Source organism: Prionailurus viverrinus, chromosome A2 (assembly GCF_022837055.1).
Source record: "Prionailurus viverrinus isolate Anna chromosome A2, UM_Priviv_1.0, whole genome shotgun sequence".
In the NCBI taxonomy this organism is placed as follows: domain Eukaryota; kingdom Metazoa; phylum Chordata; class Mammalia; order Carnivora; family Felidae; genus Prionailurus; species Prionailurus viverrinus.
The window spans coordinates 164,801,676-164,828,209 of NC_062562.1; the positions used below are offsets into that span (position 1 = coordinate 164,801,676).

General features: G+C 43.2%; 1 protein-coding gene across 25 annotated transcripts in view; it reads right to left on the reverse strand.

Moving 5' to 3' along the window:
• KMT2C (lysine methyltransferase 2C) overlaps nt 1–25,466 on the reverse strand; it is a 288,674-nt gene extending 263,208 nt beyond the window's left edge. For 19 of the 25 annotated variants that reach the window (XR_007150131.1, XR_007150130.1, XM_047848661.1 and 16 more), the window contains exons 1-4: nt 25,062–25,202; nt 24,550–24,708; nt 23,990–24,155; nt 23,205–23,371 (exon numbers count right to left, since the gene is read on the reverse strand). Coding sequence is in view for 22 of the 25 variants with exons in the window: in XM_047848661.1 (XP_047704617.1) it covers nt 23,205–23,371; nt 23,990–24,154 (332 nt within the window). In the remaining 3 variants the exon portion in view is untranslated. Of the gene's footprint in view, nt 1–13,750; nt 14,130–23,204; nt 23,715–23,989; nt 24,156–24,549; nt 24,709–25,061 lie in introns of those variants that run through there. The other 6 variants (XM_047848684.1, XM_047848676.1, XM_047848674.1 and 3 more) reach the window with 4 other exon arrangements.
• Nucleotides 25,467–26,534: the final 1,068 nt, after the last annotated feature.

Here is a 26,534-nt window from a genome sequence, read left to right on the forward strand (position 1 = left end):
AAACGAAAAAATAATAGATTGGTAGCAGGACCAAATACAGAGGTAAGACCAAATTTTAGGAGAAACATGCCCAATCTTAACCTATGAAGGGAGATTCAAGTGATATCAAAAATGGCAATAGGAAAACCTTAAAGATTTAAAGATTAAAAAAGGTGGGGTTTTTTTCCTGTTTATGTAGGTGGTGGCGTCTTTCTATAGGGAGAAGGCAGCTGAAAGGGAGGCCTGCGGCATTATGGTTTACAGTGTTTTGTTGCAAGAAACACAAGTTTTTCCTCGATAGAAAGCATCTAAAAACTAACGGAATTACTCCTCCAAATACAAATTACACTGTGTGGAAGCCTCACATAATGACCACATCTTCTTTAACATTGTAGTGTGTCAGCAGCACAAGTTAAACACCACGAATTTGTGCAGCTGTTCTCAGGAAAAACAGGTTTGGGTCCACTTCTCCATTAGGAGCCAAATGGCCACAGTGGCCCACAAGATGCACTTGTCACATTTCAGTCAAGTCACAGACCCATTTTTCCATTATCCAAGCAATGTAAGGCTAAGAAACATTAAAAAATAATTTACCAAACTCCTCCCAACCCAAAATATAAGAAGCTATCGCATATTTTGACATCTTAAAGAAATTACATTTTTCTTGTCATTAAAATGAATCAAAGAAAAAAATGGTTCGGTGCTCTTCACTAAGGCATTAGGTAGCTTAGAAAGAACACATTATATCACGTTGGTCTTTTATTTTACCCTTTTCATAGGTCTAAATGTTAAAAACGTGCATAAAGAAACTCTGCAACAAGAATAATGATTTTTTAACAAGGATGACACCTTACATTAGAAGCAGTAACTGTTTATTCTAAAGTATACAATATCAAAAAGTTAAAATTCAAATTTATCTTGTTAGAATACAGTGTTTCCAAATCAACTGTCCTTACAGAAAATAAAACACTTATTTCATTATTATTTAACCTTTAGAAAAATGGCCAAGCAGGACTTCCCGCCCTTGGTTTAAAAAAAAAAAAAAAAAAAGATTTCTATTTGTAAATTAGAAACTGCTCCTTCAATATATAATAAAAATTATTCTAAAAGTAGTTTATCCCACTTAACATATACTACAAGGTTCTGTAAGAAAAAACATAACTAATGCCACCTGAGATTAAATGTTAAATACATTAAATGCTATATTTAAATATTAAGTATCTTAGAATAAGTAAGGTAATATGAGTAATAGGTAATATGAGTTTAGTTGTGAACATAATGAAGTTAACCCTATACTATCACAGTTTTACTGAAAAAAAAAGAGAATATGTATTTAATTCATCAAACCGGTTTTCTCCCAGCTTAAAACAAGTTCCCTGAAACACTTTAGCTACGTAATGGTTTGGCTCTCTTTAAAATTTCTTGTAATTAAATTCTAGCAGAGTACCAAAAGAGAGATGTTAAAATGCTAGTTACAAAAGTAAGGATTTTACTACTTTTTTTTTTTTTTCCTTTTCTAACTGGGAATTAAACACACATGAAGAAATACATTGAAAATCCTCAAACTAGGAATGAAATACTTGAGTCAAAATGTTTTCTCATAGCATTTTCAAATTACATAAATATCTCAAAATGTGTTACATTCATATTACCATTTAAAAATGTTACAGCTTTGTCTAGTCTTATGTACACACACACAATTTATACAGAATTGGAATCAAAAGGCTTAATTATTCTAGGGTACCTAACAAACCGACTTAAGAAACTAAGTGAACAATCTTGAGAACCAAGAAGGCAAAGCTATTGCCATTACTCTTCTATCAATTAGAATATAGAACTTTTACGTCTTGTGTGTTCTGTCCTGATTTACAAACCTAAACTGGATTCCGCGATGAAAATATTCATCTCAATGTCCAGTGCCATCACATTTAATGCTTTGATACAGGTTAACACAAAACAGAATTACAACACTTCTTTTAGCTTTTGTCTTTGTTTATTTTCACGCGTAAGAAGCCAAGCCAAGCCCTCCTCCGGAATCAGAGGCAAAACTACGATCCTCCCCGAAAAGAAACGAAAAGTTTCCACCCTCAGGGCATTGGGGGTTCTGGCCCTTTTTACTGTCATTTTACATTTCTGTCCCTCCACCGTCTTCCGAAAGCTGCTGCCAGGCCCCGATCAGCCATATTACCCTGCCAGGTCCACTGCCACTCGATAGGAAGCCTAGGAGCGGCCCCATCCCCCTCCGACAGCTCGACCCAGCAGGCAGGCCCCGCGGCCCCCGCCGGGCCGCGCCGACCGACCCCGCCACAGCGCGTTCAGGACGCAACAATCGAGCGTCACACTCTTTCCTGCAACTCGTCCTGCGGCTCTGAGACCTGCGGCCACACACACCCACCACCACACACGGGCACAGACCCGCGCTCCGAGCCGAGCCCAGCCGAGCCGAGCCTACGGGAGAGAGGAGGGGAAGGAGGTGGAGGAAACAGCGCGAGCAGAGAAAGTAGATCCGTGCGTAGCAGGCGCCGCAAAAAGGTGGGATGGATTTCTCCAAGGCCCAGATCGGGAACCTGGCTACAGACGCCCAACAGAAAGCCCTCCAAGTTAACTCTCTGCTCGCCGTTTACAGGAACTCTCCCCTGGGCCGCTTGATTTCAAGCAAACCGAGTCCATTTTATTACTTTGTATTATTTAATGAATTTTGTGGGGAGGAAGAATATAAAACAAAGGGAAACAAACACGTCTTGTGTCATCTGGCGTCAAAACGGTTAAGACCTTATATTAACCCTATCAGTAAGTCTCCAAATCCTTTCTCATCTAGCATCTCTAGAACGAGGCCAAAACGGAAATATTAACCACCTAAAATGGTCTTAAGTGTCTACCAAAAATTTCCCACTCAGGTCTCACTCTCAACTCACAGCCTTTTTTCCCCATTTAACAAAGGAATTTTTGCTAAAACAATTCTACTTAAGATGGTGCAACCATTTTTGCCAAATTTTTTCCTCTTTTTATTTATAGATGTTTATCATTTTTTTTTAAATATATGTGTGGCTTTTTTTTTTTTTTTTTTTTTTTTTTTTTAAAACCACCCTTTCCAAACCTCAAAACAAGCATCTGTAATTACGGACAATTACCCTCCTGCTTGATAAACAAACGATTCCACTTTTCCTTCTCAAACTTTCGAATCCTCTATGAAGCCGGCCAAGTGTTTACTAGTCCTGGCACCGAACAAATAAAAAGAAACATTATGTAACTGTAGTCCACTTCGGTTGTTCTAATAAACTAATAAACTAGCTTCAATGATGATTTAACAGTAGTCTTGGTTACCAAAAAACCCTTATTTTCAAATAAACAAATATTATAAACACTGTCAATAGGAGTGAGGGGTTAGCAGGGTGAATGGCAGCCAAGTATGTGACTTTGTTTCCACATAGGCCAGGCCAACAAATTTATTTTTTCAGGTCTAGTATCCTGTAAAATCTTACCAACTCAGATTATAGATCATCATCTTTCATATACTATTCTCCAAGTCTAAAATGTTACATAATTCTGCTAAAATTCAGAATAAAATTGACAGAGTTAAGATTTAAACCATAACCAAGAAAACAGCCCTTCTAAAAAGATGCTGACTGCATGACCAATACTTGTGTGCAGACAGACAGACTGCAGAGAAACAAGTTTTTTGGTCAGAAGCAAACAACTGAAAAATATGTCTATTCTTTTACTATAACAAAGTCCAACAATGTCATGCCAATAAATCATCTATAATGAACTGTGAAATTATTTTAAATGCTTTTAGAAGACACAATGCAAAACAGTTTCTAGTTTTTATTTCCACTGTAAAATAGGTTTCAAACATGAGTAGAATTCTACCCATTTCAATTCTAAGATTTTTATTCTTTTTTGAATGTTTTTTTTTTATTTTTGAGAGAACTATGTGAGGGCAGGGGAGGGGCGGGGGGGTGGGGGAGGCAGGATCCCAAATGGGCTCCGTGCTGACAGCAGTGAGCCCAACATGGGATTCGAACTCACGAATCAGGAGATCATGTCCCGAGCCCAAGTCAGATGCTTCACCTACTGCAACACCTAGGCTCCCCTCCAAGATTTTTATTCTAATTAAATTTATAAAAGTCTTTTAGAAAATGTATGGACACACAAAACTTTGTCAAAAAAAAAAAGTTAAAACTACTAAGATTTGACAAAAATAACTATATTTGGAGAAATCATTTCTATTATCATCAATTAACAGACTTCCTTCACTTAATCGTTTTGGTTTTGAAGCGAAAACAAAGATGCTACAGGATGGCTTATTCTATGTAATGGAATCTTGCCAGCAGCAGAAAGACTAATCAAGTACTATTGGCTTTAATTAACTTATCACTCCCCCTCATCCCCCTCATGGTTCCCTTCACTTCCCCCACAACTTCCCCTACAATCCTAACTATCACCTACAAAAGCAAGCTACAGAAAATAGAAGCACAGTGCAGTCAGGTACTTCGTAGAAGCAGGGAGCTGCTCTTCGGTAGCTGCCAATATAAATATTAAGGGAGCAGGGTGCTTGGGTGGCTCAGTCGGCTGAGCATCAGACTGTCAATTTCAGCTCAGGTCGTGATCTCACAGTTCTTGAGACTGAGCCCCAGGTAGGGTTCTGTGCTTACAGCGCAGGGTCTGCTTTGGATTCTCTCTACCCCCCTCCCTGGCTTGCACATGTGCTCGTCTCTCTCAATAAATAAACATTTTTTTTAAATATTAAGGAAGAAAAGCAGTAAAATAAAGATATGAAAGGTGTGATGGTAAAGAAATAGAACCACTTTGAATTTATGTAACATGTTTATCTGTGACTCTCAAAATCTTCAACCATTTTTCATTAACACTATGAAATAAGTTAACTCCTCGATATTTTTAAAAAAAAAAGATAAAAGAGAAGGTTCATTATAGTCTTAGGTTATTTTAAAAAAGGGAAAAAAAGGAACAATACCATGATTAAAACTTGAAGGAGTTTCTCCTCCCAGAACTATTGTACCCTACTAACTGAAAATGGGATTGAACAAAAAGTTCACTAAATGAAATGCTTTAGGGGCGCCTGGTTGGGGTGGCTCTATTGGTAAAACATCCAACTTCCACTCAGGTCATGATCTCACAGTTCACGGGTTCAAGCCCCACACTGGGCTCTGTGCTGACATCTAGGAGCCTGGAGCCTGCTTCAGATTCTGTGTCTCCTTCTCTCTCTGCCCTTCCCCCGCTCAAGCTCTCTCTCTCTCTCTCTCTCTCTCTCTCTCAAAAATAAACATTAAAAAAAAAGTGTTTTGACTTTCCAAAAAGTCTAAAATCCTAATAGCGTTCTTATTCTAATCTATAATTATTTTTCTTAATTCTCTTCTTTTAAGAACTGAATAAAACTGAATAACTTACACAAAAGATAATTTTCTACATAGCGAAAGGAGGCAAACTACTTACATCAAATATCTTAAAATGTTATATAAAGAGCTTAAATTAATAATAAGAAAATATTAAGAATGCCCCTCCTCCAATAAACTATGGGCAAAAGATGACTGGGCAATTCACAAGAAATATTAGTAAGTTTCAAGAATTTTCAATATCCTACTATTCAACTAAGTAAAAAATTAAAGCTGAAGTACAGATTTTCAATTACTAAACTAAGAAGATAAAGGTCTTAATATACTATACATGACAAAGGTTCAGTAAAACTGGTCCTAACACACATTACTGGTGACATTAAAATTTGATACAGCCCCTTTGGGGAGCATTTAAAATTTTTAATAAAAATAGTTCCTCTTTAGTAGGAACTTCACTGAGTAATAGGCACTGTTCTAAAGGTACTCTCCTCAATTCCCTCAATAACCTGAGACAGGGATTTTATCATCATCCCCATTTTTTTTTTTTTAACATTTATTTATTTTTGAGAGACAGAGAGAGAGAGAGAGCACAAGTGGAGGAGGGGCAGAAAGAGAGAGAGACAGAATCCTAAGCAGGCTCCAGGCTCTGTGCTGTCAGCACAGAGCCAGATGTGGGGCTTGAACCCATGAACTGTGACATCATGACCTGAGCCGAAGTCGGATGCTTAACCGACTGAGCCACCCAGGCGCCCCTCACCATCCCCATTTTATAGGTGAGTAACAAATACAGAGAGATTAAATAGTTCATACAAAGTCCCACAAATAGAAAGTAACAGAGTCAGAATTTTACTCATCTCCGTGGATCAAGATTCATAAGCTGCTTCTTTCCTTTAAGCTAGTGATCCTGGGGCACCTACGTGGCTCAAGTCAGTTAAGAATCTGAATTGATTTTGGCTCAAGTCCATGATCTCACAGTTCGTGAGACTGGGCCCCACACTGGGCTCTATGCTGACAGTTTGGAGCCTGCTTGGGATTCTCTCTTTCCCTCTCTGCCCCTCCCCTGTTTGTGTGCTGTCTCTCTCTCTCTCTCTCTCAAAATAAAATAAACTTAAAAAAAAAATTAAGCTAGTGATCCTGCCTATGGAAATCTGTCCTATAAAAATAATCCAAAAATATGAAAAGGACTTTATCTACAAAAATGTCTGCCAAAGCACTTTATAATAACAAAAAAAAAATAATAATAATATTAGGTAGAGAAATACAGGTGACTGAGGGGTGTTTACATCAGTCGACTCAATGGAAAATTAAGCAGCTTTCACAAATATTATGAAGACTGACAACATGGAAATATTCTTTCACATGCTAAGGCAGAAAGTAGGTTACAAAAATTCTGTATATACCATCATTAATACAATGAAAACAAAATATGCACATGAAAAAAGTCAGAGACAAAACAGATCAAAATAATATTGCTTTTGTTAGAGTGGCACGAAATTGGGTGAATTTTTATTTCTTTTTCTCCATGTTCCACATTTTCTGTAACAAAAATATATCTTTATACTGGAAATACCTGAAGTAACAGATTTCTAGGATTAGAAATCCACAGGTTCTATGATGATAGAAGAAATTCAGACTCAAACTGAAAAAGACAACAGCGTTTTAACATGTTTTAGTAAACATAAAGATAACATAGTTATATTTCAAATATTTTAGAAAAGAATTATAATCTCAATCATGCTAATTATTTTTTTAATATTTATTTTTGAGAGACAGACAGAGCATGAGCAGAGGAGGGGCAGAGAGAGAGAGGGAGACACAGAATCCAAAGTAGGCTCCAGGCTCTAGGCTCTGAGCTGTCAGCACAGAGCCCCACGTGGGGCTCGAACTCATGAACTGGGAGATCATGACCTGAGCCGAAGTCAGACACTTAACCAAATGAGCCACCCAGGCGCCCCTCAATCATGGTAATTTTTAACTAAACAAATTCTGTTTTAGCCAAAGTTCAAATTAATGCCAACCTTTCACTATTATCCCAAAGACCCTGAAAGAAAAAGCCTACATTTGACAGCAGCCTCTTAATAACACAGGTAGGTTAAGTTACCATGAACTGGATAAGGATTCAAAAATACTAGGACTGGGGGCGGGAAGGGGGTGCCTGGGTGGCTCAGTCGCTTGAGCGTCTGGCTTCAGCTAAGCTCATGATCTCACAGTTTGGGAGTTGACCCCCCACTGGGCTCTCTGCTGTCAGCATGGAGCCTGCTTCCGATCCTCCTCCCCCTCTCTTTGCCCCCCCCCCACTCGTGCTCTCTCAAAAATAAATAAACATTAAAAATTTTTTAAAAAAGGACTTGGACTCGGAAGTATAATAAGATCTCCTAAAGAGAGATCTGATATAGAATTCTGGTGATAAACCCAATCTAAAAATAATTTTTAAAATTTGAAATGATCATTAAGTTCTTTATGCAGCATTATTTTCCAATGGCAGCCCTGGCAAATATCAATAATCTCAGGACACCTGTCACCAATGCTATGCCACTGCAGCGCTCCCACGGTCCAGCTACTTTGCACAGAACAGTTCCTCCCTGCCCCAGGGAGAATAAACCAAAAGATAAAGGAGCTCGACAAGAAGGGTTAGTTGGAGGAGGAAATCGTCACTAAAGAGGACAGACAGTAAGTGGGCTGTATAGCAAAGACAAAGGAAAAATAAAAGCAGAGAAGTTAGGCCAGCAATAGAAAGGGAAAATAATTCCTGATTTAATCAGTTACTTTAAGAGAGGAAAAAAAAATCTGTATTTTGGTGTATTCCCAACCTTCATCACCCTTACAAAAACCAAATCCAACAAAAACGTAAACATAAGGATATCAACAACTTTGCACTCTGTTTCCTGGGGACACAATGCTGAAAGTCACAGTCTGATCCATCACCTCCTTCAGCTGTGTCCTGGCTTACCTGCAAAACTCTTGAGGCTCAGAGTAGCCATGGTCAGTCTCAATACTGCAACACAGGGTTTGTCACAAATACTTCCTTATTCTACCTAAAAAACTGAGGTCTGTGAAACTTTACTTGACAACAAATTACAACAGTTAGGGTTATCCCTGTAACAAACTCACTTCCACTCACTTGCATTTCAACATGCTTTCGTGGGTAGAATCACAATACACACTCTGAAATGCACATGACCCATCCATCAAATCTGTTAATACTCATGCATTAATTAATACTCACTTTAACATCACCTGTCAAGTGATCTCCTAATAAGGAAAAAAGCACTGATGCTGTGTTTACTTCCTAAACTGTTCCTTTCAAGGACTCAATTTTGAGGAGATAAAAACCTCCATCTCCTCCATCCAAGAAACTTTCCTTCAGAAGGTCCTCTGTTTTTAAGAAAAAGTTGTCTGTTCGTTTGTTTGTTTAATTTAAGTAGGCTCCACACCCAACATGGGGCTCAAACTCAGGACCCTGAGATCAAGAGTCGCACACTCTACCATCTGAGCCAGTCAGGCGCCCCAGAAGATAGTTTTTTATTTGGGGGCCTATTAACCTCTACAAAGCTTTTGGATAAGCTTCAGAGGGCCACTAAAACCTTCCCTTAAATTTACAAAATTTGTATATCTATATTCGTGTATGCTTTCTTCAGAGGAACGTGAGGATATATCCAAAGGGATCTGTAACCCCAAAAAAGATTAAAAACCACCCAACACTTAACTGAGCCCACACTATGATCATCTGATTCTGATCAGTTAGGCAGTTTTCCTCTCTTAAAATTCCTGCTTAATTTCTGCCTATTTAATGTTAATAAAATTAATAAATTGAATAAAGCACTTACAGTACATCAGACACCATTCTAAGTGCTTTGCACACATTAATTTATTTAATTTTCACAACAACCCTATGAAGTAGGTGCTATTATTGTCCCACTTAGACAAAGCAACTGAAGCACTAAGAAGTCATTTGCCAATAGTCACACAGCTGTCCTGTTTGAACACTAAAAACTTCTCAAAATGAAAAATGGCTATTTGCTGTATGCACATTTCCTACTTCTTAGCTAATATGTCTTTCTGTTTAACCCTCACCTGAGTCATACAGAAAATTAAATGATTTTGTTGTCAAAGATTCATCTCTGCTAGGCTGCCAATTACACAGATCACTCAATTCAAGAAAGACCTTAAAAGTAGTACCACAAGTGATGAAAGAGGAACCTGAAATACATTTTTTTTCTGGGACAAAATTTGGTTTGGATTTTTAAATTAAGCATGTGATCAGTTGTAAGTTATCTAGATGCAGAAAATTCTAAGAACCTACCAAAAAGAAAAAAGAAAAAAAAGCACATACACACTAAAATTCCTAAAGAATCTACTAAAAAAACACTAAAACTAGTAAGTGAGCAACACAACAGAAAATAAGACCAATATACAAAAACCAATTATACTTCAGGTGTTGAGCCCAATCTCTCTCCACTACCACAAACCCCACTGTAGAAACCCTGAATAAAGTTGGCCTTACGATCTTTAAAAAAAAAAAAAAAAAAAATCAATTGTATTTCTATATACTAGTAACAATTTATAAATAAAATTAAGAAAACAATTCCATTGGTGGGGCACCTGGGTGGCTCAGTTGGTTAAGTGTCCGACTTCAGCTCATGTCATGATCTCACAATGAGTTTGAGCCCTGCATCCGGCTCTGTGCTGATAGCTCAGACCCTGGAGCCTGCTTCAGATTCTGTGTCTCCCTCTCTCTGCCCCTCCCCTGCTCACACTCTGTCTCTGTCTCTCAAAAATAAATAAACATTAAAAAAATTAAAAAAAAAAAAAAAAAAACTCCATTGGGGCACCTGGGTGGCTCAATCAGTTGAGCATCCAAGTACTGATTTCAGCTCAGATTATGATCCTGGGGTCCATGGAATCAAGCCCTGCATCAGGCTCCACACTGAGCATGAGGCCTACTTAAGATTCTCTTTCTCCCTCTCTCTGCCCCTCACCCCCAACTTGTGCTCTAAAAGAAAAAATAAAGAAAGTAATTCCATTTACAACAGCATCAAAAATAAATACTTCTAAATAAATTTAACAAAAAAACCCACAAAAACGGCACACTAAAAATACAGTTTTATAAATATAAAATATTGCTGAAAGAAATTAAAGACCAAAATGAAGAGATACATGATCTCATGTACCAAAACAGTAAAGTATCCATTCTCTCAAGATTGAGCTACAGATTCAACATAATCCCTATCAAAATCCCAGTATGTTTTTTGTAGAAACTGACAAGCTGACCATAAAATTTATATGAAAATGCAGAACACCTATCACAGGCAAAACAATTTTGGAGAAGAACAAAGTTGGAGGAATGAGACTACCTGATTTCAAAATCTACAATAAAGCTACAGTAATCAAGATAAAGTAATATTGGCATAAGGACAGACATATAAATCAATGGAAGAGTCCTGAAATAAACCCACACATTTATGATCAAGTGATTTTCAACAAAGTTGCCAAGACAATTCGATGAGGAAAGAACAGTCTTCAACAAATGGGCTGGAATGACTGTACATCCATATGCAACATAAACTTAGACCTTACCTCACACCATACACAAAAACTGACTCAACATATCACTGACCTTACTGTGAAACCTAAAACTATAAAAGCTTCTAAAAGTAAACATATCTTTTCAATCTTAGGCTTCACAAAGAGTACTTAGATAGGACACCCAAAGCATAACCCCTTAAGGGGAAAAAACTGATAAACTGGACTTCATCAAAGTTATAACCCTTAGCATTTCAAAACACATCATGAACAAAAAGAAAATAATAAGCCACAGACTGGAAGAAAATACATGTAAATCATATAATTTATAAAGGACTTGTATAAAAAATATATAAAGAAGGCAAACTATGGGGGCATTTGGGGGCTCAGTCAGTTAAGCATCTGACTGTTGATTTTGGTTCAGGTCATGATCTCACAGCCCTGAGATGGGGCCCCACATCGAGCTCAGTGCGGATGATGCAACCTGCTTGGGATTCTCTCTCTCTCTGCCCTTTCCCTGCACATGCTCTCACGTGCTCTCTCAAAATAAATAAACTTAAAAAAAAGAAGAAGGCAAACTATGGATATAGTTTAAAAAAAAAAAAAAAAGGCAGTAGTTACCAGGGGAAGGACAGGAAGGGATGAATGGGCAGAACAGACGATTTTTATGGCAGTGAAACTATTCTGTATATTATAATGGTAGATACACGTCATTATACATTTGTCAAAACCCACAGAATGTACAACACCAAGAGTGAACCCTAATGTAAACTATGGATTCCAGATGATAATGATGGTAAGGTAGGTTCATCAATTATAATAAAGGTACTACTCTGGATAGAGGATGTTGATAATGGGGTAAGCTATGTATGTGTGGGAGGAAGGAGGGTATACGAGAATCTCTGTATCTTCCTCTCAATTTTGCTATGAACCTAAGACTGCTCTAAAAAAATAAAGTCTGACATGTATACATACATAAAGAACTCTTACGACTCAAAAATAAGACACACACACCCAAAACTGGAGAAGGATTTAAATTGAGACTTCACTTGGGGCGCCTGGGTGGCTCAGTCGGTTAGGCATCTGACTTGGGCTCAGGTCATGATCTCACAGTCCGTGAGTTCGAGCCCCATGTCAGGTTCTGTGCTGACAGCTCAGAGCCCAGAGCCTGTTTCAGATTCTGTGTCTCCCTCTCTCTCTGACCCTCCCCCATTCAAGCTCTGTCTCTTCTCTGTCTCAAAAATAAATAAACGTTGGGACTCTTGGGTGGCTCAGTCCGTTAAGCATCCGACTTTGGCTCAGGTAATGATCTCACAGTCTGTGAGTTCGAGCCCCACATCAGGCTCTGTGCTGACAGCTCGACAGCCTGGAATCTGCTTCAGATTCTGTGTCTCCCTCTCTCTGACCCTCCCCCATTCATGCTCTTTCTCTGTCTCAAAAATAAATAAAAATGTAAAAATACATAAATGTTAAAAAAAATTGATACTTCACCAACAGAACTGATACTTTGCCATAGAAATGGCAAATAAGCCTTTGAAAAGATGCTCAACATTATATATCATTAGAGAAATGCAAATGAAAACCACAATGAGATACCACTACATACCCACTAGAACAGCTTAAATCAAAAAGGTTTACAATTCCAAGCATTAGCAAGGATATGAACCTTCATACAATGTTAATGAGAATGTAAAATAGTACAGGAACTTTGGGAAAATCTGGAAGTTTCTTAAAAAAAAAAAAAAAAAGAAAAGACAAATATACACTAACCACATAACCAAGCAATTTCTGTTCCTAGGTATCTACCCCAGAGAAATGAAAGCATTTGTCCAAAACCTTTATCCAAATGTTCATAGCATTATTCATACTAGACAAAATACTGGAAACCATCCAAAAGTTCATCAATTGTGAATTGATAAGCAAAATGTGGTTTTGGAATACTACTAAAGAAACTACTAATAAATGCAACAGCATGGATGGACCCCAAAGACATCTTTCCAGGCATAGGTCTACATTTGGTTATTAGCTAATGAAACCTAGGATAAGTACCAGTTATTGGCAAAAGAAAAAAAAAAAAAAAAAAAAGACTCCTGATCTTTAAAGTATAATCTCAAATGTCAAACCTGCCTGTTGGTGCTTCATTTCCTAATCCATAAACTGAAGACACTGGAACTGATGACTGCAAAGTTCTTTCTAGTTCTGAGGCTGGATAATTTGAAATAAAAGTTAGCAAGTATTATTTCTTGATGAAAAAGAGAATGGAAAATCACTTAGGGTTCTCATTGTGGTCCCTGTAACATGACAGATAGGATATGTACTCCCTCCAGACCATCATCTGCCTGCCAAGGATATTTTCTAGCTAAGATACACTGTTCACTCTTCTGTTTAAAATCTTCAATGGCTCCCTACTGCCTACAGTAAAAATTCAAAATTCCCAATTTACTTTCCTTTCCTCATTTTCTCACATACTAAACTGTGGGAGGGGTTCTTGTTATGTTTTATTTGTTTGGTTTCATGAGTTTTTAAAAAAACTTGATTGAGGTAGAACTGCAAAACTGTAAGATATTTCAAGTGTATATCATCATCTGATATACGTATATATTGTGAAAGGACTGCTGTCATCTAGTTAATTAACACATCCATCAACTCCCATATTTCTCTTCTCTGTGTGTGTGTGTGTGTGTGTGTGTGTGTGTGTGTGTACAAACATTCAAGTTCTACTCTCTCAGCAAATTCCAACTATAGAGCACACTGTTATCCACTCTGGTCACCATGTTACATACTGGATCCCCAAACTTCATTCATCTCGTGGCTAAAAGCTGGACTAGAGTTTCGTAAAAATCAGAGACCAGAGCTGGACAGACCTGGATCCAAAACCTGACTCCATCACTTACCAACTGTGTGGTCTTCCTGAAACAGTTCCTTCATCTGTAAACTGCAACTGAGGATTCCACTGCACGTGACGGTTAGTAGGACCTTCGGGTAAAGTCCTGAAAGCACCTAACCCACAACGGCCACAGACCAGTTGTTCCTCACTCCCTTGTTCTCTTCGGTCAAGTCTGTTTTCATTCTTCAAGACTCAACTCAATATTTTCTTTTCTTCGATTCCCCTGCCTTAAGTTCTTCCTTCTCTAAGCTGCCTGGCACTTTTCACCATCTTCCATTACAGGCTATGTCATTTTCCACGACAGTGTGCGCTGAATCCACAGAAACTGAGGGTGGGGACCGTCTTGTTCTGGTTTCTTCTCCAGTATATGGTGCACAGTACACGCTCTTTAAAGTTAACAGAAAACAGACAAAGGAACCCTGACTGAAAAAAAAGCATATGCTGTAAAAACTTCCTTTGGGGAAAGAAACAAACAAACAGATTTCAAGTCACCTATAATCTCACTAATATTACATACCAATTTTAACATTTGCTGCCTTTCCTCCTCTCAGGTGGGTAGAAGAAAGGAAACAAGCATGAAGCACAGTGCAGAAAGAATCAAGAGCCCAAGTCCTATGCCTCCCATAGTATTTCTACCTCTGGAAAATGTTTTGTATTTTTAATAGTATTATTAAACACATCCCCTTAATTGATACACTGTAGTATAGGAGGCTACGGAGGGTCATTTTCAAGTATAGGTAACTAAACAAACTCCAAAGTGACATATGAAATTTGGGTGAAAATATATGTTGCCCTGTGTGGTGTTTATTAGTGCTCTTCACCAAATATTTCCGGTTCTCCCTCCAGAAATTCGATAGGATTTCGTTTCTGGGCCCTCTTGAAGTTAGGTGCTACCATGTGATTTTGTCCAGCCACTGAGACGTACACAGAACTGGCATGTGCCACGTCTTCAAGTCTTTAAGAGCCAGAGCACAACCTACTAGGTTCTCTTTTTCCTGCACTGGCAACAGTGAGAAGACAGAGATGCTGCCTCCCTCAGCCTGGGGGTCCACGTTGTAGAGCAAAGCTTCCAAGCCACCGGGGACGCACACGGAGTGCGAGCGAGAAATCAACTGTTACTGCCTGAGGCATTGAAGACTTGAGGCTCTATGTCACCCCCACATATTCTAGATATTCTGACAGGCACTGTATAAAGAGGTTTAGTATTTCTCTACATGATGCCAATGTCCAGATTTGAGAAGGTTCTGCACAAAGTGGGGGCTCAGGCTTATTAGCAGACTTTCTAAATATGGAGTGAATTTTAGAGGCGCTCGGGTGGCTCAGTTGGTTAAGTGTCCGACTTCTGCTCGGGAAGTTCGTGAGTTTGAGCCCCACGTGGGGCTCAGTGCTGAGAGCTCCGAGCCTGGATCCCGCTTTGGATTCTGTGTCTCCCTCTCTCTCTGTTCCTCCCCCGCTCGTACTCTGTCTTGCTGTCTCTCTCTCTCTCAAAAATAACAAAAGAATTAAAAAAAGTGTTTTTAGATAAAAAAAATATGGAATGAATTTTAGGTTATTTTTAAGAGGAAAAACAGATAGTCCGAAGGTTAGCAAAATCAGCAAATATTTTCAACGAAAAGATTTTTAAAGTTAAAGTAACGACACATGAAAAAAAGACTATATAGGAGCATAGAAACGACAACACGCTATTACCTCCCCTATTCGCCCAAAATAAATACTTCAACGACTTCCTCACCCTGCTGAGGTCAAAACCTAGGGACGCGGATTGAATAGAACACTGCAAGCAGCCACCGCCAATCAGCGGAGGCTGGCCCCCAATACAGAATCTACCTGCCCATCTCAAGCGGTTCAGTAGCATCATTCTCGCACAGGAGAAAACCGAAGCCTCTGGAGACAAACTCATGGCCCACAGTGGTGGAGACTACTGGCTGCTTCTGCAATGTCCGTCCCCTCCCTTAGCAACAATGCTCTAAATCTATTCTAGGCAGCAATGCACTCCACTACAGGACATTCCCAGCCTCCTTTGCAGCCACTTACGGCCACACGACTAGGTGGCATTCGGCACTTCTCAGATCGGTGGTTTAAAGACAGGAATTGCGCCCTGGGTCTACTCTTCCTCCATTCTACCACCACGGACACGGATGTAATGACCAGGCCTCTAGGAGCCACCGTGGAATCTGGGGGCAAAGGACAGATCCTAGAAATGTCTGAGCAGTGAGATAAAAGGAACCAAGTCCCCGATGATTCTGCAGTGCAGAGGGACCCTACCAGCGCCAGCACCTACCCTCCAGACTTGGACGTGAGAGAAATAAACGTTCCTATTTAAGTCACTGCTACTTAGGGGTTTTCTATCACATAAAAACAAACTTAATCCACACCCAGGTATTTTCAAAATACCTTCCTGAAACGAGGGGCAGAGAGTAGAGGGCGGCCTCATTTAACTATCTCAGTAAAAGAAGGTGGGGAACAAAGACTGCTATCATTTGTGTCTCAAATACTTCTTGTTCTTACAGTCCCTTGATTTGTAAAACCATCTGCTTCCGTTTTATATCGATATATAACAAACCACCACAAAACCTAACAGATTAAAACAATCGCCATCTTCTTTAGTCACAATTTTGCAACACGGGCTGCGCTCGCAGGTTCCCCGACAGTCCCCTTTGCAGCTGCATTCAGCAAGGAACCGGACTACGGGCTGAACTCAGCTGGGATGCCAGGAGAGCCGCACTTCTCTCTTTCGGTGTACTCTCAGAATCCCTTCCTCGCCACATGGTCTGTCCAGCAGGGTATGACCTAGCTTCTTACATGGTGACTCAGGCTCCCAAGTGTGCAAAAGTGGAAGTTCCTGGTCTTCTTAAAGCTCAGGCCCCAAACCAGCACAGGGTCGTTTCTGCTGCATTCTGCTGGTTAGAGTCAGTCACAGGGCTACGCGAGATACGTGGGGAGGCGACCATACAATAACATGACTTCCAGTGGGCATGGTTCACTGGGGGCAACCAGTGTGACAGACCACCTTCCCTCCCTTCATTTCCTGTGCAGGTTAAGATCTTGATGTATGACCTGTAGCATGCTATCACCTCCCTGAGGCTCAGCTGTCTGTAAAGTGAGGGGTCAGACTGGATGTCCTCAGAATGCTCATCTAGCTTTAACCTCCTATGACTCTAAGTACCTGCACCTGACATGAAAAACACTCGACCATGCTGACCAAATACTTCAACCTTGGTAGAACAATCAGATGATGAGAGCGTGGAGGTAAAAAATAGTTAATTCTTCAATACGTTCCATATTGTTATTTTATACGCGACAGGGGGCTACTGCGGACACGTGGTACCTGCCATTAGCATCCCAAAGATCAGGAAGTCAAGGAAGTTGGCGGTTTGGTTTCTGCTATGCTTCACTACAAGACAGAATTAACATCACAGACTTCAGACTTCCACTATGAACACTCACTACTGAAGACACAGCAAATCATTTTAAAACCACCCGATAGGAAGTCTCATTTAGGAAGACCTACTAATATAAACAGAGTCGGCAGAGTTCTAACATAAAAAGAGCACTGCGACCACATTCACAAGTCCTGGATAATGAAAAGTTTTTAATGGTTTTGTAGTAACAGTGCTATATATACAGCTTTTGCTGGTCTTCACGTGTTACTCATAATAAGAAACATTCTATAGAGATTTCTGCTGACCTAGCTTTTTTATCTTTCTTCTTTTTGTCTTTATTAGGGACAGCTGTACAGAAAGGAAATCTTTATCGTCCCCACCCCCACCCCCAATAACTACTACATTATTTTATGCCATGACATTTTTAGAGCGAGTTTGGCATCTCATCATAGGCGTATCACTAACAAGTTCTATGATATCAGGCAGATTGATGATAATTGCTGATAGTGGCAATAACAAATACTAGCAAATTCTTATAATAGCACTTCTTAACAGCACTTAGTTTGTGCCAGATGCTGTTCTAAGTTCTACACATATATAAATTCACAGCAATCCTAAACTAAGTGTGCTAGTGTGTCTACTTTGCAGACGAGGCAACCGAGGCAGAAAAAGTTCAGTTAACTTCCCAACATCAAACAGTTAGTAAGTAGGGGAACCGAATCTGAATTCCGACAATCTTGGTGCCAGAATCTGTGAAGTCCCCGGAACTTGGTTTTCTCATTTGTAAAACAAGATCATGGTTTCAAGGGGGCGCCTGGGTGGCTCAGTTGGTTAACTGTCCGACTTCGGCTCAGGTCATGATCTCACAGCTTGCGAGTTTGAGCCTTAGAGCCTGCTTCAGGTTCTGTCTCCCTCTCTCTGCCCCTCCCCACTCATGCTAGCGCTCTCCCTCTCTCAAAAAAATAAACATTAAAAAAAAAAAGATTATGGTTTCAAATTACTGGCTTTTTAAAAACTGCATAATGTACATACAAAAGTATACACTCCCCAGAGGTATTAATGTTACATATTCTTCCAAATAATTTTCTATACACAAAATACATGCACATTTTGGGATTGCATGCTTTTTACAAAGTAGAGTTAATACTACACTTACTGCTTTGCAACTTTTAGAAAATTTTTCCTGAAGTCAATATATGTATCGTAGACATTCTCCCAGCTTGGTACCCATAGGCCCAGTTCTCTGTCCTGATAAAAACTACATGGTGGTCCACCGATGAGTATTTTTCTGTAGCCAATTTCTACTAGTATTCTACTTTTCTCTGCTGCCATGAGCATCTTTGCACATACATACTTGCCCCTTTGTAGGAATATCTTCTGATTTCCTTTTTCATTTTTATGGGCTTTCTTGGTCCCTTCCCACCCCTCCAACTCCTAGGATAAGTAAGCACCCTAATTCTTTTACTATACTGCACACACTGTCCATATTCTCAGTGATTTCAAGGAAGTCACATCTTTAATCACCTATCCTAATCGAGCTCCTAAGCTCTAATGCTACACCCCCAAACACTCCCAGACATTTCTATCCCCTAGACATCTAATGCCAGAAACTTCAAAATTCCCCTCTGCACTGACTAAAATCTCTCTTCCTTTCTATCCATATTACCAACAGTATACCGTCTGCCTTGACCACCTCACACCATGACTATTGCAAAAGCCTGTTAATCTCTGCCGCCAGGTAAGTCCTCTCTTCATACTATTACCAAGGTGGCTTTCATAAAATAGTTGCCATCAAATCACCAAGTATTAGAATACCTACCTACATTGAACCGTAGAACACACACACAGAATACAAAGTAATTTAATACTCCTATCCTCCAGAAGACTAGAAATATCTGCTTTTAAAACTTTAATTAAAAAAATAAAACAACCTGGGCATAAAGCAGAGTCTGAAGACCTGTAACCCACAGGTAGTCCACAGATTAAACCTAACCCACAAGATATAGTCCCAAATAGTGTTGGAGATCTTAATTGAAGATACTTAAATATCCAGAGATTTCACATAAAATTCCAAGTTTCCAGTCTCTGTTGAAACCAGAGTATCTAGAAACGACACGCCAAAGTCTCACATGGCAACCATCAGCCAGAATTGTCTATCAGTTGCACCCAACCAAGGTATAGACTCCTAGAAGCCTTCAAGCTATTTTTACTCACCATTTTTTCCCCAACTCAAGACCTTAAGTTATGTCAGCTGTCATTCAGGATCTTACAAGCTGCATGCAATCATTTAAATTACCTACCTGATCCCTGTAAACAGTTTATAACCCCCGGACTACAAAGCCCAAACTCATTAGCCTGGCATTCAAGGACCATCGTGGCATGGCCCCAACTCCCACATTAAACCTCTGTTCTAGTCACACTCCACCAAGAAAACACATTTTACGCTTCCTGCCTCAACAGTTTTACTCAGGGTGCTACCCCAGAACATTCTCTAACTTTCTTACTGTGCTTGGCTAAACCTTATCGATCTTTCAAGGTCTAACTCAAGTACTGCTTCCTCCAAATCTTCGCAGACTCCTCTTGGCTACAGCGAGCCTTCTTCCAAAGTTGACTGTGTATCCCAACGTACATTTAACACTTAACATGCTCTTTGAATAACATGTGCCAAAATGAAAGATCTAAAAAGTTACAGAAGAGGATTTTCTGAACTTCTTAGACAATTTCAGCATTTGTGTATCATACATAGTTACTGCTATCACAAAATTAACAGCAAAACCAAAGTCAATTTTCCTATCTTTTACAAAATGGGGTTTTTTTCTAGAGAAAATTCAAAAAGAGCTGTGTCATTCCTGTCTCTCTTATGTTCTTAAGACTTTCAAATTCTGCAAATAGACTGACACTTCCAATTATAAATTCAGTATTGGTCTTTCCAGTAATTTTTCACACTAACCACAAGCATATATTTATATGCAGGCCATCACAAAAAAAAAAATAAAGAGAGAGAGAGAGAGACAGAAAAGAAAAAGAAATCATCCCTATTTCACTCCATAACTTTTGCAACTCATACTGCCAAGAAGTTCTGAAAATAGACACTGTGGCACAAACATGATAAAGACAATTTTTAAAAAGAGAAAGAAGAGACTAATCAGCTTATTGAAATTAAAAGATGGCCAGAACAACAAAGAAAAAAAGAAAGGGAAATATACACATACACAAACTGGTAAGTTTATTCTATATCAGCTAAAAATTACATTCAATCCAAACATCTCATGGATTAAAAACTGTTACCAAATCTTACCCAAGATATCTCACACTCCCCCACCAGAGAAGTGCACACAGAGCATTTAATATTATCTATAACTGGGGCGCCTGGGTGGCTCAGTCCATTAAGCACCCGACTTCAGCTCAGGTCATGATCTCACCGGTGGTTCAAGACTTCAAGCCCCGAGTTGGGCTCTGTGCTATCAGCACAGAGCCTGGAACCTGCTTCGGGATTCCGTGTCTCCCTCTCTCTGCCCTTCCCCCACTCGTGCTCTGTGTCATTCTCAAAAATAAATTTAAAAAAAAAAAAAAATGGGGGGTGGGGGAAAGGAGAAAATGGGCAATGGGCATTGAGGAGGGCACTTGTTGGGATGAGCACTGGGTGGTGTATGTAAGCCAATTTGACAATAAATTATATTAAAAATAATAAGTAAATTAAAAAAACATTGCAGAATTTTTTTTTTAAATTATCTGTAAGTAAAAACTGACCATTTTCATTTTGGAAAGGAGGTTTCATGGAACTCCTCAGTCATATCTGCAAGTGGCTTAAGGATACAAGACTGGACAATCAATATCTGCTCAAAGGAAATCTGATTGCGGCCTGGGGAATACCATGAAGTTTTGCAAAAAGGTGGGGGAGAGGCCAAGGGTAGAGCGGTGTGTCTGGTCACCCGGCAAACTGACTACAAATCTGGCATGGTAGAATTAACTGAGATAGTAAGAAAATGTATTAAATCACTATTTTCAGAATGGGAAAATTAACTATCGTGACACTTTAAATTTACATGGAAATCCATGTTTATCAAGGTTACATGTTAGTAACAAACCTACTGAACGTAAAATTGTATCCGAGACTCACCATCTTCTTAAACACGAGAGATTCCACGAATAAGACCATCAGGACAAGAGCAAACTACAGTGAGGTCAGGCTAGAGAGCAACCACCTAACAGGTGAGGAGAGGCTGCCATTCCTGGAACAGCTTTTCAAGTACAATGACTATCAAGTGCCAGAAACCAGTAATTGCCAAACCTTCCACAGATCTACTTGCTTGAAAAATAAGAAAAAGAATTTCTACCATACAAATTACCAATGTGCATTATCTCACAAAGCATGAAAAGCAGAAGCGGTATCTTTCGACTATATAGAGTTGTTTTATGAAACTGCACATACTACAATGTACTGCACCTTTTTTTTATTACTTATTTCAAGTTCACAGCTATGGAAATGAGAAATTTTGTCGGGGGAGGGGCCTCTCAAATATGAAACAGCAACAGTCATCTGCAGCACCATCATTTTTTTTGCTATCTCTTGTACAGCATCACTGGTTGTGCCCAATTTTCTACAAGAATAAGGCTCAAGGTGGCTTTCTAATAACAGTAATTGCCCTCTGAAAAGAAAGTGGTTCGGAATATAAAGAGTTTTTTCAAAAAGGGTCAAGGATAGTGCCTCAGAAATCCTATCCCCACCACCTGCTTCCGCACCACCCCCACACCCACACCCACCCCATCCCTAACGTTAACTTTGTTGACTTCATAAGAAACATATATATGGTAGAATGATTCCTTGTCTTCCCAATTTAGAAATGTCAACATATATTCCAAAGAAGAAAAAATAAAATCAAACCTTTGGGAGAAGTTTCCTAAACATTCATACAAAAACAATTAGACCTCGAGTAGATGCTTCCTCTATAGCAGGAGCTTGTTCACTGGTGGAAAGACCTGGACCTCCTACAAAGATCACACGCTACTCCAAATAACCGATTAAACAGTCCTTACTGCTAAGGAGAACTTTTAATAAATGTAAATTTCACTGTTCCACTTCACATTCATACAACAGGAAATCCTTATTTATGTATCTACTTTTCAAACTCTGACCTAAGATCAATAGCTTCAGTTCAAAATTCTTGATTTTAGTAAATAATTTTAAGATAACAACAGCTAATTAAAATTAGCCACTACATAGCCTTTGCTTTTCAAATACGATAAAGCAAAACTCATCTAACAGTACAAAACAAGAAAATGCTTAAGTTCACTTATCTAATTATCAAAAATTCAAAAATCCAAACTCAAAATGTAATTAGCAGTGCCTGGTTACCCTCTTTTTTTGAAATCCAAAGACAAATATGCAAATCCACTTTTAATAAATAGTGTCATAACACATCTTCTCCAGCATAAAACAACCCACTTAGCAACCATACAGACCGATAACGTGGACAATTTAAAAACTTTTATCTCCTTTGCATCCCCCCCCCCAAAAAAAATTTTCATGTCTTAGATAATTATTTGCAATTCCAGGTAATTTTAGCATTTACAAACCTAACTTACATTTGTCAGACCTCGGTTTCACTTTCAGGATCTTCAATACCCAACTGACTACAGGGTCTTTTCTGCATGCACCCAAATACAGTACAGAGATCCACAACTGAAAACCCTCCTCTTTGCTTTCCAGTTCACACAGTAGTTTCCACTTACAGGTTTCTCAAACAACTGTAGATTCCATTCCCTTCCAAAAACACACCTAATTTTTTAAAAATTCACTGAAAAGCTTGGAACCATCAAAGTTACCACTAAATTTCATACAAGGAATGCTGCCCCAGTGTTCAAACCCAAAAGAGAAAGCTAAAACTCTCTTAAGACTCAGAGTTGTATTAAACGTCTTCCAAAGTGTTGATGTTTTCATACTGTTATATTAGCATCGTTCTGTAGAAATATTTAGATTTTTCCAAGGGCTACCTTTTTTTTTTTCTTCGTTCATAAGATGAGATTTTAAAACGAGATAAAAACTAAAATAATAAAGTGGTAATACCCTAAACCAACCTTTCTTCCGGTGCACACAGGGGCTGCCCTAACACAGATGAACTCATTTCCATCTCAGGGGAACTGCATGTGCGTGTTTGTGTGTGTTTGTGCCCGTGCACACACTCGCGTGTGCATGGTGAGGGGCGTGACAGCACAGATAGGTCTACTGTAACTAGAAGAGGAATCTGAAAGCAAAGAGAAAACATACAATAATCCCCAATTAATATTTGGAAAGGAACCAAGAAATAGTCAAAATGGGAAGCTATCATTACGTTAAAACCCTAGCATGGCTTTATATGCATTGCTTTAAAGGATACAAAAAAAGCGACAAAGTGTGAAGTTCCTTGGAAGTCCACTCCCTCTCCGAATTCCAGCTGATGGGGGAACGGCCCTGGCCATTTCCAGCAGACATTTCACTGCAATGCCGGTGGCCCCGCAAACCCCAACTTTGTAGCACAAAGACGCTAACGCCACCACGTATGCATCCTGTACTCGCCCGTCTCGGGATGTGTCACAGCTAGGTAAGAGCTGGAAATAAAACATGGAGGCACGCTAAAGGGCCTGAACCATCCTCACAGTCCAAGGACAGCACAGCACGGAGGAGAAGGGCCAGCCTGGGCTCCAGGGCTCTGCCACACGCCGGCCCCGCTCCGCCCCGGTGCACACCGCCGTCTTCACCGCCTATCACCCAACGTGCCCCTGCTCCGACCAGGCGAACGCGCCCCAACAACAACAACAACATCAACAACAACAACAACAGAAACCCGCGGCTGTCCCCGCGCCCCAGCGCGCCCTTCCCCTACCAACAGCTCCCCGACACGGTCCTCCAACGACATGAGTAAGCACTCCACGCCACTCCCCAACTTCGGACGGCCGCCGCCGGTCCTGCACCCTCGGGAGCCACCGCAGCCGCGCGACTCGCTGCCACGGGTTTCCCGGTTTCCAGGCGAAAGTTGCCGAATGGCCATTCTGTGAAAGGACGAGTCTAGCGCTGCCAACGTGCTCCGCGACTAGCGACAGCCGTGCCCAACCCCGCAGGGGCTCGGGGGGAAGTGGGGCCCCCGCGCGGGGCGGGCTCCCGCGGAGTCAGCGGGCTCCCCGGCCTCGGCCCCGAGCGCCCGGCCCGGCTCGGTTTCCAAACTTGCGGCCGCCGCGCCTGCCTGCCGCGGCCGTGCGGGTCGGGGTGGGGGAGGGGAGAGGAAGAAGTCCCCCGACTTCCGAACAGACCCCTCGGGCTCCAAACCCGGCTCCGGGAGCCAGAAAAGTTCCGGGGGCGGCCGGCTCACAAAGGCCGGCGGCTCCTCCCCACCCCCCCCACCCCCCACCGCGTCCCCGTCCCCCCACCTCCCCCCCCCACACACACCCCGGGCGGGCGGCGAGACCACCTGGCCGCGGCGTTTTGACAGCTCCGCGAGTGTCCCGCGGCGGGACCGCTTTGTAGTTGACAAGGCGCCGGTGCGCGGACGACCTGCGTGCGCCTCGCCGTGCGTCTGTCCGACGACCCGGCTAGGCCGGGAAGAATCTACGAGAAATTTCTCCAGAAACAGCAGCCCCGCGAACAGCCGGCGCGAGGGCCAAACTCCAAAGTAAAGTGCGGCGGCGGCGGCGGCGGCGGCGCGAGCCGTCGGGGCCCCGCTGGGCGGAGTGCGGTGCGGGGCGCCCGCGGGAGGCCCGGCCCGGAGGCCGCCGAGGGGGCGCGGGGCGCGGGGCGGGCGGGCGCCCCGGGGGCCGGGAGCCGCGCGGCCGGCGGGCCCCACCCCCACCCCGCGGGGGCGGCCGGGGGCGCGCGGGGGCAGGGGGGCCGGGCGCGCCGGTGACAGCTCCGGCCCGGCGCCGCGGCTGGCTCCCGGCCTGGCTCCCTCACACTCAACTTACTTCTTTCTGGCTCTCTGGAAAGGGGAAGCGCCATCTTTGCGAGGCCGGCCCCGAGGTCTTTTGTCTGCGGCTGCGGGGCTCGGGGCCGGGGCTCCGGGCTCCTCGGGGGGTGGTGGCGGCGGCTGCGGCTGCTCCGCGCTCTTGTCCTCCTCCGACGACATCCTAGTCACCAGGAAAGACACATGGATCCCGGTCCTCCTCCTGGGGGGCTCCTCCCGCCGCCGCCGCCGCGGCCGCCGCCGCCGCTGCTGCTCGGGTTCCTCCTCCCCGGCTCAGCCTCTCGCATTTCCCGCAGCCCCGGGAGCAGCAGCAGCAGGTACCGGGAGAGGCGGCAACATGGAGCGAGCAGGACACGCACTCACACACATACGCGCGGGCGCGCGCACCTCGGCGCGCAGGGGCCGGGCGGGGGGCGGGGGGCGGCGGGCGGCGGGCGGGGCGCGGGCGGGAGGGAGGGAGGGGCCGGCCGGCCGGGCGGGAGGTGCGGGCGGCGGCGGCGGCGGCGGCGGCGGGCGGGGCGCGGGCGGGGGCCGGGCGGTGCGGGCGGGCGGGTGCGGGGCGGGCGCCGGCCGGGGCGGGGCGACTGAGGGGGCGCGGGGGGCGCCGGCCGGGGCTGCGCCCGCGCCCCTCCCCCAGCGCCCGCGGCGGGAGGAGAAAGGGGCCGCGGCGCGGGGAGCGGCGGGCCCGCGGGCAGCGGCGGGCGGGGGGTCGCGGCCCCGCCGGCCGCCCCTCCCCCGCGCGGGCCGCGTCAGGCCGGGCGGCGGCGGCGGCGGCGGCGGCGAAGTTTTGACAGCTGCTCCAGTTGTTGTTGTGGGTTCCGGGCTGCGCGAGCGCCGGCCCCTCAGCGCCCGCCCTCCCGGGCCGGGGAGGAGGAAGTTTTGCGGGTGTGCGTGTACCACACACAGACACACACACACGACCGTGGCCGTCGCGCGAGGGCCGCGCCGGGTCTCCCCCGGGCGCCCCGCACCACAGACCTCTCAAACTCGCCGCCGTCTCGCCCACACACGGCCGCCGCGACGCCCCCGCCCCCTCCCCCACTCCTCGGCCCCGCCGCCCCCCGCGCGCCGCCGCTGCCACTCACAGGGCTCGCTCCGCGCATGCGCTGCCCGCGGACGCGCCGCCACCGCTGACCTCACCGCCCCTCCCCCGTCTCCCCCCCTCCCCCTGCCGGGCTCTCCTCCCTCCTGCCTCCTCCCCGTCTTCCCCCCCTCCCCCCTCCCCCCTCCCCCCTCCCCCCTCCCCTCTCCCGCCCCGCCTCCTCTGACGCGGCGGCCCGGGCTGCGCCGCGACTCCGGCTCCGGCTCCGGCTCCGGCTCGGGGAGAGCGCCAAGCTGCGGAGGCGGCGATCCGGGATCGGGGTCCAGGGAATGCGCGGCCCGAGGCGGCGCTCCGACTGCGCCCGAGCCCGGCCTGGAGCCGGCGGCCGCTAAGCCCGCACGGCCCCCCGGCGCGCCGCCCCGCCGCCCACCC